This window comes from Phoxinus phoxinus (assembly GCF_949152265.1).
Source record: "Phoxinus phoxinus genome assembly, chromosome: 14".
Classification (NCBI taxonomy): domain Eukaryota; kingdom Metazoa; phylum Chordata; class Actinopteri; order Cypriniformes; family Leuciscidae; genus Phoxinus; species Phoxinus phoxinus.
In genome coordinates, this window is record NC_136889.1 from 20,821,635 (window position 1) to 20,838,015 (window position 16,381).

General features: G+C 38.6%; 1 protein-coding gene across 1 annotated transcript; it reads right to left on the reverse strand.

Moving 5' to 3' along the window:
* Positions 1-1,661: 1,661 nt before the first annotated feature.
* dcaf5 (ddb1 and cul4 associated factor 5) lies at positions 1,662-15,972 on the reverse strand. The gene is made up of 8 exons (XM_079635246.1): positions 15,522-15,972; positions 13,511-13,654; positions 13,251-13,427; positions 12,621-12,750; positions 9,578-9,791; positions 6,853-6,919; positions 6,623-6,750; positions 1,662-4,415 (listed from the first exon to the last, which is right to left on the reverse strand). The coding sequence occupies exons 1-8, from the start codon at positions 15,727-15,729 to the stop codon at positions 3,090-3,092; spliced, it is 2,394 nt and encodes a 797-aa protein (XP_079491372.1). The 5' UTR covers positions 15,730-15,972; the 3' UTR covers positions 1,662-3,089.
* Between the last annotated feature and the right edge of the window lie 409 nt (positions 15,973-16,381).

Sequence of the window (16,381 nt, forward strand, 5' to 3'; positions counted from 1 at the left end):
GACTGTCTTTTTGTGAACAATGACACAAGGACTGGTCATTCTGATGGCTTTGATATGTTCATTGACATAAATGAAGAGGATATATTTTTAAAAATCCTTTCCATTTGGGACATCAGTTGCTTGAATTGCTGCCCTCTGGTAAAGTTTTAGCTCCATCAAAATCACGGACCAATAGACTCAAGAACAGAACACACACACACACACACACACACTGAGATATGCACCAATCTGAGGGGGCATGTTATATCTCATCCTATACAAGGTTAACAACACCCCCTGTATATCTCAGTGTGTCTTTCATTGTGTGCAATGTCTGTGCAATATGTGACTGTTTGCCTTCCTTGCACTGGTTTTGTGTTTATTGTTTTTGCGTTGTATTGATTATGACATTGTTTATTGACATATTGTACTGTATATTGGTTATTATTGTATTGTTTCTTTAAAATTCTACTTAAAATATATTTATTTAAATTAGATGTTTAGTTTGCACAAAGTTATACGTGATGGTGATGGCACTAAGGATTTCTACAATTTCGCTACACCTTCGTATAGTGACAATAAAGAATCTTGAATAAATACTTGAGATGAACTAAGGCTTTTGGCAGGTAATTCATTGTGTGGTGCTGTTTGTACGTATTGTTCTGAGGAATGCCCTAACTGGTTTTCAAATCTTAAGGACGATTCAAGAAATGTACAAAAGCGACAGAGAAAAACTGTAATAAGGCACAAGAAAGAAAGAAAAGTACCTACAGAGGTACTAAACCTACAACTAATATAGTTATACATTTATGAAAAACATGATCCCCCCACATTTATATCTAAATAAATTGGTTGATTTCTGGCCCTGGTCATGAGAAATATCTCAAGGAAAGCCTCGTTTGCATGAAACCTTGATTCCACAGGTGAGTAAAAGCAGCCTGCCGTTTTGAGGACTAGAACACCGTTCTAGAGATGATTCACTGCAAAAGAGGGGTCATGATGTGAGGACAATTTACACTTCTACAGGAGACTGAGGGTGTGTCCCAGTAACCGTACTCCTGAATGACATCAGCCAAATAACTGTCAAAGTATTGCTCTTACCGCTGGGTGGAGTTTCCTTATCGTGTTCAACAACAGAGACGAGTCCATTTATGGCTGCCTCCAACTGCTCATCGGAGCAAGACCATGTCCGCCTGACTGTGTGTGTGTGTGTGTGTGTGGCCAGTGGAAAAGCTGTAGTTCATTTCCTACAGGACAACCTGTTTCTCATCCAAGGCCTTGCATTAAACAAATACTACAGCGATTCTGTGAATTCTCGAGATGCCCAGAGTTGAATCTGTTCATCATCAGCCGCAGGAACTGTTCTGCATTTGTTTTATGTCAAACTCAATAACTGCATTTTGATTCACATGGCTCCGATAAAGTGTTCTGTTCTTTATTTGATGCAGTAATATTGTGATTTCTTTTACAATTTGAAATAACTTTTCTATTTTATTATATTTCAATTGTAATTTATTCCTGTGAAGGCAAAAGCTGAATTTTCAGCATCATCACTCCAGTCTTCAGTCACACGATCCTTCAGAAAATATTCTAATATGCTGATTTGCTGCTCAAGAAACGGTTCCTATTATTTTCAATGTTGAAAACAGTTGTGCTGCTCAATATTTTTTTTTTTTAAACCATGATATATTTTTCCAGGATTCTTTAATGAGTTGAAAGATCAAAACAACTGCATTTATTTGCAATAGAATTGTTGGTAATCTCACTGACCCCAAACACTTGAAAGGTATTATATACCGAGGGCTGCTCTTTAAAAGATATGAAAATAAATATGCTAGAATTTTAATATATTTTCTTTCTGGTTAAGTAACCTGTTGTCATGATACTGTTATTGTAACCGTCAGATAGTTTGCATAATTTATATACAGTGCAGAATAACCAATTCTAAGGTGAATTAAACTGATTTCATAAAATAACTGGTGAATTTTAGTCAATCCAGGGGCTAGTTGCATCAACATGGCCATTATGTTAAAGGGATAGTTCACTTTAAAATGAATATTCTGTCATCATATACTCACCCTGATCTGGTAACTGTTTTGTTACTGACATTTTTCAAAATATCTTCCTTTGTGTTCAGCAGAAGAAAGAAATTCAAACTATGACCAGGTTAGGGGTAATAATAATTAATCTTTCTTTTAAGTATCAAATTGGACCAATCTGCATTTTTATGTAACTGATTTGAGGTTAGGAACAGTCTTAAGAAAAATACATTGATGACTAACTTATAAGACTAGTCTCAGCAGTTTATGTAACCGGCCACTGATGTGGTTGTGCTTAAACACTCCCTACGATTCTGAATCCCACTTTAGATGTTTAAATACCCGGTTTAGTCGAATTTTCAAGGTACTATTAATCAGGTGACCGTAGAGGAAGAGTTTAAGACAACAAGTCCTCTGCTGACCAATTACATTATCATTTATGTTCTCATAAATCTTTCACTTGGCCCTGCAATCCACTCCATTAGACAGATGGAGAGCAGATACTGATACATCACCATGGTGACCATTCTCACATTGGAATATTCTAGAACACTCACCCAGAAATTACAGCAGGCTACTTCCTGTTTGATGATGATTAGAATGGTGTACGATGATGAAGATGAGATATCACAAGACGGTTTCTATGGAAACACTGGAACAGAACTTTAATGCACAACTCAAACAGTTGCTGCTCAATGAGGATACCATGGAAACACTGCCCCCCCTCCCCCATTCCCCCAAGTTCCACTGATACAGACTCACAACAGGCATTCTTATAGAAATGCTCTCAAATCCCTTTTCTTCTCACAGCCCAAAACCAAACCAGGACCCCTAACATAAAGGTTACAGGTTCAGTGGAACTAAAACATTATGAAACCAAAAGCAATGCAGTTATTTTTTTCTTCCAATAACATATTAATATCACTAATATCTTTTTTTAGTGTCATCCCTGTGGTGTGACATCAGATAAAAGGAGTTGGTTCAGAAATTAAACCAAAAGACCTTGAAAAAGTCCAAAGATGAACAACTCAAAATAAGTTTGACTCTGAGCCAGTGAGTTGAGCTGTGACATCAGCACATTTTCGCCCTCTTCTCCGATGGAGAATCCTCCTCGTCTCCTGAGTCCGAACAAGTCCGTTTCCCAGCAACACTGGCGGACTCCCTTCCAGAGGGCTCCCCCTGGGTCCTGGAGTCGCCAGAGTTCTTACTGAGTTCTGTGTCTGCCCCAGAGCATTCTGGGTGAATAGAGTCTGCAAGGTTCTCATCTGCGTGTGGACGTCCGTTGACCCCAGCCGCTGTGGCGCGACTGCTGAGTGTCGCGTTTACTTCCTCCACAGCACTTAACTCTTCCCCGCTAGTTCTCCCTCGCTCGAGTTCCTCCCCGGACTCTGCGAGAAAGCCCACTCGGGATTTCGCCCTCTCCACAGGGGCGTCACCAGCCGAGAAAGAGGAAGTGATGCGGCGTCTACTCCTGGACTGCGAATGTGACCGTCTGTCAGATAAGTGCGTGGGACTTGAGACATGTCCGCTCTGCTTTGCTTTTCCACGATTCCTGAAAGGTCGACCTTCGTCACCTGAGGACGAAGAGGGTGATGACTGATCATGGACGGAAATGCTGGGATAGTTGGTGAAATCTGTTGCACCGTGAAGATTGTGAGGAGATTCTCTTCCAGAAAGGCCAATGTTGCGCCTCCACCTGGCTGCGTTGCGCTGTCGCATCCTGCTCCTGCGCAGCTCCTCGTCAACTCCGTCTGAGCTGGAGGAGGAGCTAGAAGATGAGCTGGGGGAGGAGCTAGAACTGGAGGCCACGCCTGCTGAGGAGGCGTGGCTAGAAAGGCTCGAGTTCTCATGTGGACTAGGAGATCTGGGACGGGGCATCGGATCCAACCAGAACCCGCTGGAATCGGAGTCCTCATTCACAAGGTCCAGTAGAAACGCAGATGCACGTGGCCTCGCCCGGCTCCTCTCCGACCCGTTCCTGTCCTGATCGGTCCGCTCGCTGCCGGACGCTTCTGGTCCAGCCAATGACGATGAAGAGGAGTGGTCAGAGTCGCTGACGTGAGCGGCGGATACATTAGCAGGGGATTGTGGCATGGATCGCGTGGAGCGAGTGGCCCGCCGAGTTCTCGCATGCAGCTGCAGAATCGCGCCCTCGCTCAAATCGCTGTCCGAGTCTGAACTCCAACCCTCAATCTCACGGCGAACCAGCGAGTCGAAGAAAGCCATCATTCGCGGGTCCTCCTGCACTGACTGGCTGACGTAATCATGTGACAGGCCACTTCCGCTGTTGAGGACCAGGCTGATGTATTCCTCATGAGTGTAGAGAGAGCGAGATTTGTCCTCCACCAGGCCTTCCAGATCTCCAAGACTATCTGGTTGTTGATACGGACTCCATACCTACAGACAGAGAGAGGTAGAGGGAATAAAAGAGGAACGAATTAGAATCATTTCGCCCATATTAACAAGTTTACAAGGGATCTTCTTCCTAAAGTTTAAAGGAACTGTCAGAAAAATATAAAATTTGATATTATTGTACTAAAGTCAATTTACTAAAGACATTTTTTTTTATTCACTTTGCATTAAGTTGGCAATGTGTCTTTCCCCCTATATTTATTAATTTAAGATGTATAGACATACCTATTCAACACAAATAGATTTTTTATAGAACTTAAATACAATTTTATAGAAATAATTTAATACTAATATAGAGAATATTACAATTGAGCTAAATAAAAGCATATAGAAGGATACAAATAAAAAACTATTCTTAAGCACAAAATAATAATATTTAATATAATATAAATCATATTTATTTATAAATACATTTATTTGCAAGAATCAGTAAAAAAAAATGTTTATTATAATTTAAATTAACCGTTTTCTTTTTGAATGTTTTAAAATGTAATATATTCCTGTTATGCATTTTCAGAAGCCATTATTCCAGTCTTCAGTGTCACATGATCCTTCAGAAACTGATGTGCTGTCAGTGTGAACGCACAACTGCTTACTCGCTGCTCACACATGAGCCTAAAACAGGCCTAACATCCCAGATATGTTCAAGAATTATAACAAAATTGAACATGTATAAATCACTGTAGCCACGTCTATGGATGTACAAACACAGCAGATGTCTGTCTGTTTGCGTGTTATATAAAAACAGCCATGATGGTCTCTGACAAAATCAAGTTTAGTGTGTGAGAACAGGCCCACAGTGCGCAAGTGTTACTCAACATCTACTGCCTGCCAAAAATTTCACAAGAACCACCAGCAAAAGATAAACTACAGTCTCACTCTTACACACACAACAGCACATGACAACACTAAAGAAACAAATTCACACAGAACATGACAGTTGGGAAAAATGCAGAGTGCAAAATCCAGAGAAAAGACAGTGAGACAGCTAAAAAGAGTGAGACGGGTAAAATCATGACCGGATTTAGTTCTTTCAGGGTTTTAGGTGCGGCTGAACCGGCGACAGCAGAAATTCATTTAAGACTTAACGTAGCAGAGAGACAAGTTCAGAGTCAGACATGATAATCTTTCCAACACGCGCAGAATCTTGTCCTCTGTGTGTGTGTGTGTGCGGCAGGTCTGCTCGTGTCAGGCAGTAATAGTTTACCCAGAAATCACATTTCATCCATTTATTCACCCTCATGTTGTTTCAAACCTGTATGACTTTCTCTTCAAAGGGGATGCAAGGCAGAATGTTTACACTTCTCTCTTCCATACAGTAAAAATGAACGGGACGGATGCTATTGAGCTCCAAATACGAACAATACACCATAAAAGGTTTTTTTTTTTTTTTTATCTAAATGTCTTGTGGACTGCATTTTATGAAGACATGTGATGTTTGTGATAAGGGAGCTTTCAAACCTAATTTGAATATTCTGCATATTGAAACTTTAGCCACAACATGACCTACAGTTCAAAAGTTTGGAGTCAGTTGCTGCTCAAGAAATTCTTATTATTATGAATGTGGAAAATCAATTGTTTTGCCTAATAAACCATGATTCATTATTTGATGAATGGAAAATTCACAAGAACAGCATTCATTTTAAATATAATTATTTTGTATCTATATGTAAAAGTCTTTACTGTCACTTTTATTCAATTTAATACATCCTTACTGTATGAAAATATTATTTTCTTTAAAAAAAACAATAAAAAAAACAATAAAAAAAACAATAAAAAAAACATAGTGACCCCAAACTTGTGAACGGTAGTGTACGCATGAACCAGTGGTGTTTTTAAAATGAGATTTTCAATGAACACCAACTTAAATTGTGGTCTGTTCCTCACAAAGCTATTATATGACTTCAGATAACTTGGAACATTATACACAAACCATATTTATTACTTTTAAAGTCATTTAAATCCACCCACCCATCACCATTCACTTTGATAGAATGGAAAAGAGCAGCATTAACATTACTTTTTGCATTCCTTTGAAGAAAGAAAGTCATAAAAGTTTAGAACAACATAAGGAGGAGTAAATGATGACAGAATTTACTCCTAGAATTTGATGTATTATCCCTTTAAATAAATCTGCTGAAATACATCAGTTTGTTCGGATGCTAAATACTGTTTAATGCATGTAAACTGACCTTAATGACCTTCTCCACACCGGAGGAGCAGATCATGTACGTGTGAGGGTTGAATCGGACCTGATTCACGATGGACCGATGACCTTTCAGAATCATAAAGGCCCCGTTTACCACTCGACCCGGACCTCCTGCCGAGACAGAGAGAGAGAATGTATTCATAAACAACAACAACATTAGACACGGTTACCTTGTGCATGAGTGTGTGTGTGTGTGTGTGTGTGTGTGTTTACCTGCTTCAGGGTCACTGGGGATTCTCCACATGTAAAGGTTAAAATCATCTGAGCCAGACAAGATGTACTGAAAACACAAAGATATACATGTCTGAGAGTTCTAGAGAAATATGACATGATCTGCCTCCACAAAAGAAGTTTCTAGAATTATATATCCGAACACAACATTCAGGCTCAGTAGCACTACTGCACACAAACATGAACACAAAACATGCACACAAAACAAAAGTTCAGATTTTTTTTCAAATAAAACCTATAACATAGAATACTATTCAAAAGTTTGGAACCAGAAATTAATTCAGCAAGTTAATTGAGCAAAAGTAAAGATAACGTTGCGAACGTTCTATTTAAAATGAATAAATTCTATCAATCAAAGAATCCTGAAATAAATATATTATTGTTTCCACAAAAATACTGGAAGAATCTGGAGTAATGATCGGCTTCGCCATCACAGGAATATATACATTTTAAAATATATTCAAAAAGATAACAGTTATTTTAAATTGCAATAATATTTCACAATACTTTTGTTTTTAACCAAATAAATGCAACAAGACTTCTTTTAAAAATATAAAGAAACCCTACGGACTGCAAACTTGGTATTGTTAATGCATTTATAAATACATTATTTTTAATAATACAGAATTTTTGGTCCCACTTTATATTAAGTGGCTTTAAGTAATATGTACTTACATTGAAATTAATAATTTGATACAATGGACTTTGAGTACATACATGTTTTTACATTGTACTTATATTTTTTAAATACCTGCATGTAATTACAGCTGTAATTAATGTATGTAATTCCATTTATAATTACACAGTTGACCCTTCCCTTATACCTTAACCCACCCTTAAACTTAACCATACCACCACACCTGTCCCTAACCTTACCCGTATCACACCGCAATAGCAGCAAAAGTGTTTTACAATAAAACATGAACACAATAAGTACATTGTACTTATTTTTCGATGTAAGTACATAGTACTTAAAGCCACTTAATATAAAGTGGGACCGATTTTTTTTTTTTTTTTTCAAATGTACATAGAAAACCTCCCTTTGGGGACATCTTACATTTAGCCAACTTCTAAAATATATATATTTTTGTAACACACAGACTGAGCTTTTCAGAGGATAGAGAGGATTTAGGGAGGAGTACGACAGTCAGACAAAAAGAAAGAGGAGACACAGCTGGACAAACATACAAAAAAATCCAAACAGAACCCAACAGACCGACGCACACACGAACGCAGGCAGACAGACAGAACAGCATCTGCTGAGCTTTAGATTCAACACTGATAAAACAAGCTTCTACAAGCCGTAACCCAACATTCCCGCACTGAACATACCTGAACACATCCACACACACAGCATCTACAACCCACTGACACGCACACGTCCACCAACCCACGAACAGATGCGCACAAAAAAACGTACACACAGAACTCAGAAACTTCTGTGCTATCGGTCACATACACACACTGTTATATTACCCATTTCCAGACATAATAAAGGGACTGGTTAAGTTAGTCGCAAGTTAGTCATTTGTTCACTCAACTTTTTGTGTAGATGACAGTTATTCAAATAGATAGAAAGACAGATGATCTTTATTATGTCTATATTTATTGGTTTAGTTCATTCTGTTATGCTCAGACCAGAGCCGTTAAATCTGATAAGTATGATAAAATATGTTAAGTAGCCGTTATATGTTTTTCAACGGCTCTGGCTCAGACTAGCTGTTTTTGAAGAGTCCAAACTAGTGAATCCCTAAGAAACCTGTCTGATCTCGATCTGATGGATACGACATTAAACCAGCATAATTATGCAGATGCACTCAAGAATTAAACAAAACAAAAGAAAGAAATAGCACTTCTTAAAATATGACGTGTGCACTCGCGTGAGATACAGGCTGTGTAGACACTGCGTTTATTCATCTGGTGATGAATTCATCTGTTTTTTTGTGTGTTTTTTTACGTGGAGCGGGTCGTCTCATGGTGGCTGCCATGTTGAGATCACTTGACCAGCTGAATATAAATACCTTTCCATCTTGGTTACCTCCCTATTATCGAAGAATTGCTAATTGTTTTGATTGAAACTGAAAATTGACTATTTGTTTGCACTTTGCAGTGTGGCGTCGGTAAGATTTCTTAATGTTTTTGAAAGAAGTCTCTTATGCTAACCAAGGATGAATTTATTTGATTAAAAACTGTAATATTGTGAAGTATTATTGCAATTTAAAAGATCCGTTTATAGATTTAAAAATAGTAATTAAATCCTTTAATGGAACATTTTCAGCATCATTACTTCAGTCTTCATGATTCTTCAAAAATCATCCTAATATTCTGATTTGGTGCTCAAGTAACATTTCTTATTATTATCTATGTTGAAAACAGTTGTGCTGCTTAATATATTTTATGGAAACTGTGATACATTTCTTTCAGGAATCTTTGGTTATTAGAAAGTATTAAAAACAAAAATATTTTGTAATATCATAAATGTTATCTCTGTCACTTTTTTATCAATTTAATGCATCTGTGCTAGATAAAAATAATTTTTAAACTCACTGACCCCCAAACATTTTTCAACAGTAGTGTATATGTTGCTTGCAAAAAAAGAAAGAAAAAAAGTGTACTTAAATTTTTGGATGGCAATCAATTAAGAAAGCAGTTTTTGCCCACATGGTTTTGGCATCCAAGTTTTGCACATCCCAAGTGTTAATCTAACCTGATCTCGGTCTCCGGCGAAACAGCAACTCTTCATAGTGCAGGAGTTGAAGTAGCCCTGGTTATCAAACTGGAAACTGGGCAGACGAGAGTGGAGCTCGTACAGGACGGGAGGCAGACGTCTGCGCAGAGCCAGCAGCTGCGTCCCCGTGCTGTTAAAGCGCACGCTCATGGCACTCTGAAGAGACAAACTCCCTCCATACCGCAACAGAGAACTACAGCACAGAGAGACACACATCAACTACAAAAGGAAAATAGATCATCATCCATATTTATGCAATTTTAATGTGCATTTAAAATAGCAATAAAGGGGCATTTTAAGAGATCATGTCAACACTTGACCAATCGGAGAACATCTTTACACAAGCTCTGCTGTCCTCTGCTGGTCTCAGGCAGTACAGCAGACAGCGATGATGATAGAGCTGGCCTTGTCAGCTAGATTTCAGTCCATATTTGGACCGAAGCATTATGCGTTCAATCTTTTACCAAACACAGTTCAGCAACCCTAGTTTCCCCTGTTTAGCTTTGCTTATAAACACTGTTCTCTGTCAAATTTAATTCTGATTAGCCAATTGCAGCCCAAAATGTTTGCATGACGACAATAAACTGTATATTTGAATATTGTCTCTAGCAGCCAACTCTGCTTCACTGTGCTACTTTCAAATGCCTCGTAGCCTTCTGCGGTCTCTTTTTTCACACATAACAAAATAATTTCAACTCAGATTAATATTTTAGGTCCATTTATTTACACATTCGGATAAGTAGTTGCGTAATAACCAAGAAAATATACAGTTAGTAGGTTATTATCTCAAAAGAAACCTCTTCGGGATGATGCAAGGTCCTGATCACCATGTAATTTCTCATTATTATTATAAATGTTGAAAACGGTTGTGGGGTTTAATATTTTCTTATTCTCAGTATTTTCTAACATTATAAATATCTTTACCATAACTTTTGATCAATTTATTGTATCCTTGATACTATGAATTTCCACACAAAAAACTTTAATATGGAAAAGTATGGGAAAAGTTTAGCATAAGCAATTTTTGCTTTGGGTACTGTTAAAAATATGAGGTTTGGAAATCTTTTTTCACATTGAACGCATAAGCAGAGAGTCAGAAGCACATATTTTTTTCGGCACCCATGTTAACAGATTATAACATTCACACTGCGCGCCGAAGCATAGCAGGAGCAGAAGTGACAGTGCTGAGACTCCGCGAGTGTATTTCTTCTGCACAGCTCACGACGAATTAAAAACACTGCGTTGTTTTTTACCATAAAATCATATAAGTGAGGTGTTCCGTGTTTCATAATCATCATTTTACATTCTAGCACTGTGAGAAAAACCCCCACAAAAACACATCCTTGCCAGAAGCAAACTTCAAATGCCGGTTTAAATTATTAAAGCTAGAGGTACAGTGGTGCTTGAATCTTAGTGAACCCTTTAGGATTTTCTATATTTCTGCATAAATATGACCCAAAACTTCATCGGATGTCCTAAAAGTAGACAAAGAGAACCCAATCAAACAAATGAGACAAAAAAAAATCCAGTTTTACATATCGGTGAGTGGCAAAAGTATGTGAACTTTTAGTACTGCTTTCCATATCTGCTGTAAGCACCTTGTGCAGAAATAACTGCAACTAAACATTTCTGGTAACTGCTGATCAGACTTGGAGGAATCTTAGCCCATTCCACAGTATAGAACATCTTAAATTCTGGGATGTTGGTGGGTTTCCTCACATGAACTGCTTGCTTCTGGTCCTTCCACCATATTTGAATGGACTTTGACCATTCCAAAACATTGAGTTGGTTCTTTAACCATTCAAGGTACAGCGACTTGTGTGCTTGGGGTCGTTGTCTTGCTACATGCCCCGCTTTCTCTGGAGGTTCACAGACAGATTGTGTTCTCCTTTAGAATTCACTGGTATCAGAATTAATTGTTCCATCAATGATGGCAATTCATCCTGGAGCAAAACAGCAAAACTCATGAACATTAATATCAGCCAACGTAAGAGAGGCCATTAGTTGCTTAGACGTTACCCGTGGGTCCTCGCAGACTTATTACACGTCTTGCTTTTGGAGTAATCTTTATTGATTGACCACTCCTGGTGAGGGCATAACTTGTCTTGAATTTCCTCCATTGGTACATAATCTGTCTGACTGTAGATTTGTGGAGTCCAAACTCTTTAGAGATGGTTTTATAACCTTTTCCAGTCGGATCAGCAACAACAACTCTCTTTTTGAGGTCCTCAGAAGTCTCCTTGGTCCATGCCATGATATACCTCCACGAACACGTGTCGTGAAGATCAGACCTTCATAGCTCCCTGTTCTTTAAATAAAACAGGGCACACGACACCTGATTGTAATCCCAAAAACAGGTGGAGCCTAATTTCCCCTTCAAATTAACGGTTAATCCTAGAGCTTCACATGCTTTTGCCACTCACAGATATGCAATATCGAATTATTTACCTGAATAAAAAAATCATCATGTATAATATTTTGTCTCATTGGTTTGATGGAATTCTCTTTGTCTACTTTTAAGAATTGTGTGAAAATCTGAAGATGTTTTGGGTCATATTTAGGCAGAAATATGAAAAATTCAAAAAGGTTCGCAAACTTTAGCACAACTGCATATCTTATCGTTAAGATCACTGCAACGCAGCAGAGTATGCTGCCCATAATAAATCTAAGCACGTCACAGACAGCGGTCTGAGGAGAACACCTGAAAAGTGTGACAATGGACGGTACTCGTCTGTATTCGCAGTACACAAGCTGCGGCTCAGCTGTGTGCGACTAACACGGTCAGTGTGAAGCTTCTGCGCTGCTTGTGCATCCAATGTGAAACAGGCATCAGTGTCAACATTTTTAACTCGTATCCAAAATAATGAAACCGCATACGTTTCATGAAATTACCAAGTGAACGTGCGGAGATCTGATAATTACTCTGAAAAAAGCTTGGCCCATTTTCAATAGTCTTTTGGCCTTTGAAAAGAAAACAGTTAAATAGCCCTGTGCGTGTTTTTTGGATAGATTTCCATCTCACCTGCGGGGTTTGCGGATGTCCCACAGCCCCACCCCCTCTTTAGAGTTTGCAGTGGCCAGCAGACGGGGTTCTACAGGGTTAAACATCACGCTGTGAAACGCCGATGGGTAGTTGGCCAAGCAGAACGGTTCTAAAAAACACAACAGAATAAGAGTAAACCAAGGTTTCTAGAACAAGTTCATGCTTTAGATGGAACAGAGATTATAGAACACATCAAAGAATCCTGAAATTAAGCAGCACAACAATTTTCCGAAATAAATGTTTCTTGAGCACCAAATCAGCACATTAGAATGATTTCTGAAGGATCATGTGACACTGAGGCTTGAAGTAATGATGCTGAAAATTCAGTTTTGCCATCACAGGAAATTACATTAGTTAATTAATTGAAATAGAAAGCAGTTTTTTTTAAATGTAATAATATTTTACAATTATTACTGTATTTTTGATCAAATAGATGCAGCATAAGAGACTTCTTTCAAAAACATTTTAAAAACTTAACCAACCCCAAACTTTTTAAGGGTAGTGTGCATCCTGAAACACTGTGCTGTATATGACTATCCCGTAATTGTCGTTCAAGCGAAATGGAGCCACACCAAAAACTAAGAAATTAAACTTTTCACTTGTGTGTACCTCCATGTGGAGGTTCTCGTGTGTCCCATATGAGAACTCGGCCGTCGTCAGAAGAGCTGGCGAAGACGTTATCGTTAACAGGACTGACGGACAGACCGTACACAGCGTCATCATGCAAGAAGACGTTGAGCGTCTCGCCACGTTCTACATCGTGCAGAATCACCTGCTCATCGTTTCCTGCAGAGACGGACAGAATCATTAGACACCTGATCTCCTGTTTCAGATGCAGCATCATGAAGCGGAGCAGCTTCCTGTTTTACCTCCGGAGAAAACACGTTTATTGGTGCTGTCAAACGCCAGGCAGAAGATGTTGGACAGGTGCTCCCCTTTCAACTTGATCGGTTTGGCCCGTGAGTGTATTGCTTTCTCCATGTGCCACAGCAACACCCTGCGGTCATCTCCACCTAAGACAGAAGACATATTAATAGATTCTCCAGAGTAATCGACCAATCAGTTTCAACATCACTCTCTTGAGGGTTTAACTGTAGGGTTATATGCACACAATATGGACGTTTTACAGAAATCACAGAAAGCTTTTCTTGTTAAAAATATACTAAAATTGTAAACTGTAATAATGTTTCACAATATTACTTTTTCAAAACAAATCGTATGAATCGCAGTCACTTGTGAGACTATACAGGTTGACGTTTTATTTGAACAGGTGGATTTCCACAAGAGCAAATGTTGCCGCAAATGTGTTTTTGTCATTTAAACATGTTGCTAGCATCCTACTGCTATTTTAGTGTCACACCTGTCGTGCAAAATGAACCAGAAGGTTTGAGGTTTTGCATTTAGTTTGCAGTGAAACGAAGGAAAAGTTGACCGCAGGCAATATCTAGATTTCTGCACGAAATCTGTGTAAGGAAAAAACACTATACTTTTACTTTTTCATTATCACCTCTCAGTATTTCGACCCATGAGTTTTCTAGTTAGTACTGGACAAGGGGTTTAAAAAATATATTTTAAATGGAATGTAATTAGAGAGAGCAATTTCTAACATGTCCTGGTTTCACAGACAGGGCTTAGATTAAGCCAGAATTAAGCCTTTATTCAATAAGGGCATTTAAGTAGCTTTTATAAACATGCTTTAGAAAAAATCTTGAGACAAAACAATGGCACTGACATATTTTAAGATATGTCAGTGCAAGTTGCTTTCAGTTAAGACAGCGCAAACATGCATTTTAGTCTGGGAATCACTTCAGTGAAATCGGGGGTAAAAGGTTTACTAGATTTTTACTAGAAAACTTTTCCAAGCCTTGAATCTACCATTTAAGAATTGCCTTATATTTCCTGGTTTCCATGAGCATGGGAACTCTCTGGAGCTCTGCACATTCACCAATGTAAAGACTGAAAATATCCAAGTGCAAAAACATTCAAAGGACAAAAATAAAGACTCGACCAGGAATGAATATGTGAAGCCAAAAAATCAGCAACAGCTGCAACCAATTAATGAGTCAGCAAGAAAAAGAGTTGACAAACTATGGAGGCCCTTGTACAGTCTGAACCGTCTACAATGGCCATTAAAAGTGCGTTTTTGTTTAGGTTTATCTGGCTCTTATTCGGACTAATAGACACCTATCAATATGTATGGATTAAGATTGTGGAAAAAGTTAATAAGCATTTTTGGATTCAATTCTAGACAGTTTTTATGTGCAGTGACTGTATCTTGGACAGGCTATGACCCTAATTTAGTCGCACTTAGCGCTTAATGTCCTGGCGTTTATCATTGAACTATGGGCACGGTAGATCTTTTTACTGTTTATCATAAGTTGCAACTTAGTAAATTATTAGTAACTTTTGTCAATAGCCTGACAGGGCTGGTCATGTGATGTCAACATGGTTACACCCATGAGGGGCGACCAACTTTATGTAGAAAAAATAAGCTTTTTCTAGAAGGCTGATCTTTATCTCATGTGTTCATTATGTGATGTAATATACTTTTATTTATACTGGTTTGATTTCTTTGTGTATACGATTTTGTATGTTAGAGTGCACCTTAATATATACTACTGACAGGAAGACTGAAACCCTCTCTTGTTTATTTATTTATTTGCAATGAACAAAATTAAAACATGCTAGCACAATCTGACAAATGAAGATGTCAAATCAATCCTGTCAAGTCTGAACTCAAGTCAAAGGCTTCATTTGAGAGATATGCTTGCACGTTTTTATACTGAATGCTTATTCTAAAGGCTAGTCCGTTGGAGACTCTGGTCTCTCTCCCGCTGACCCACATTAGAAAGATCAGCGTGCAGAACCGGAGGATCTTACCGGACACCAGCCACTGGCCTCCATTGTTGGAGAACTCGATGGCGTTGACGCAGCCGAAGTGGCCGAGCATGTCCTTCTTGAAGAGGCTGTTGCAGCCGGCCAGTCTGCGCCGCTGGAACTCATCCTTCAGCTTCGGCTGTCCGCCGATCGTCCTGCGGGAGAGGAACCCGACGGCGCTCCGCATGCCGCAGCCCCGCAACTCCTTCATCTCTCCTCCGGTAAATGAGTCTCAATGCCTCCGGTAGAGTGTCCCGGCCGTCATGGGTTTGAGCTCAGGTCTAGTTCGGTGGATTCTGGTTCCTTTTGAGGGTATGCTGTTACATGTTTGCTAGGTAAAGCATGAGAGTGCGCAGCACAAACAGAAGGTTGTTTGGAGACTGAGTCCCACCGACCGCCGGCACTTCCTGCTCCGGTGCAAGGGCGATGACGTCACACGACCGGATCAGAACCCGTGCTGTACTTTCTGATTGAATGTTATATCATTTGTTTCAGCTTTTGTTTGTGAACGCATCTTTAATCTGTATTGCTCTAAATAGTGCTTGGTTTTTCCTTTTGCAAGGGGAATGTGCATTAAAAACAATATGCACATGCTTTTAAAATATTATTTAATTATGTATTTTTTGAGGACTTTATGTATGTCTCTTTAGTCTGGTTTTGTTATATACAGTCTTATTTTACAGCGTTATTTTAGCATAACAAAATCTTAAATACGAAACAAATTGAAATATGTCGAAATAAAACATATCCAATTATTTATACAATATTGTAATATTATTAGGACTAAATTATTAAAATGCAAAAAAAACAAAGGAAATTAACATAATACATTTACTCTTATATAAAAAGATAAGATCTTTTTT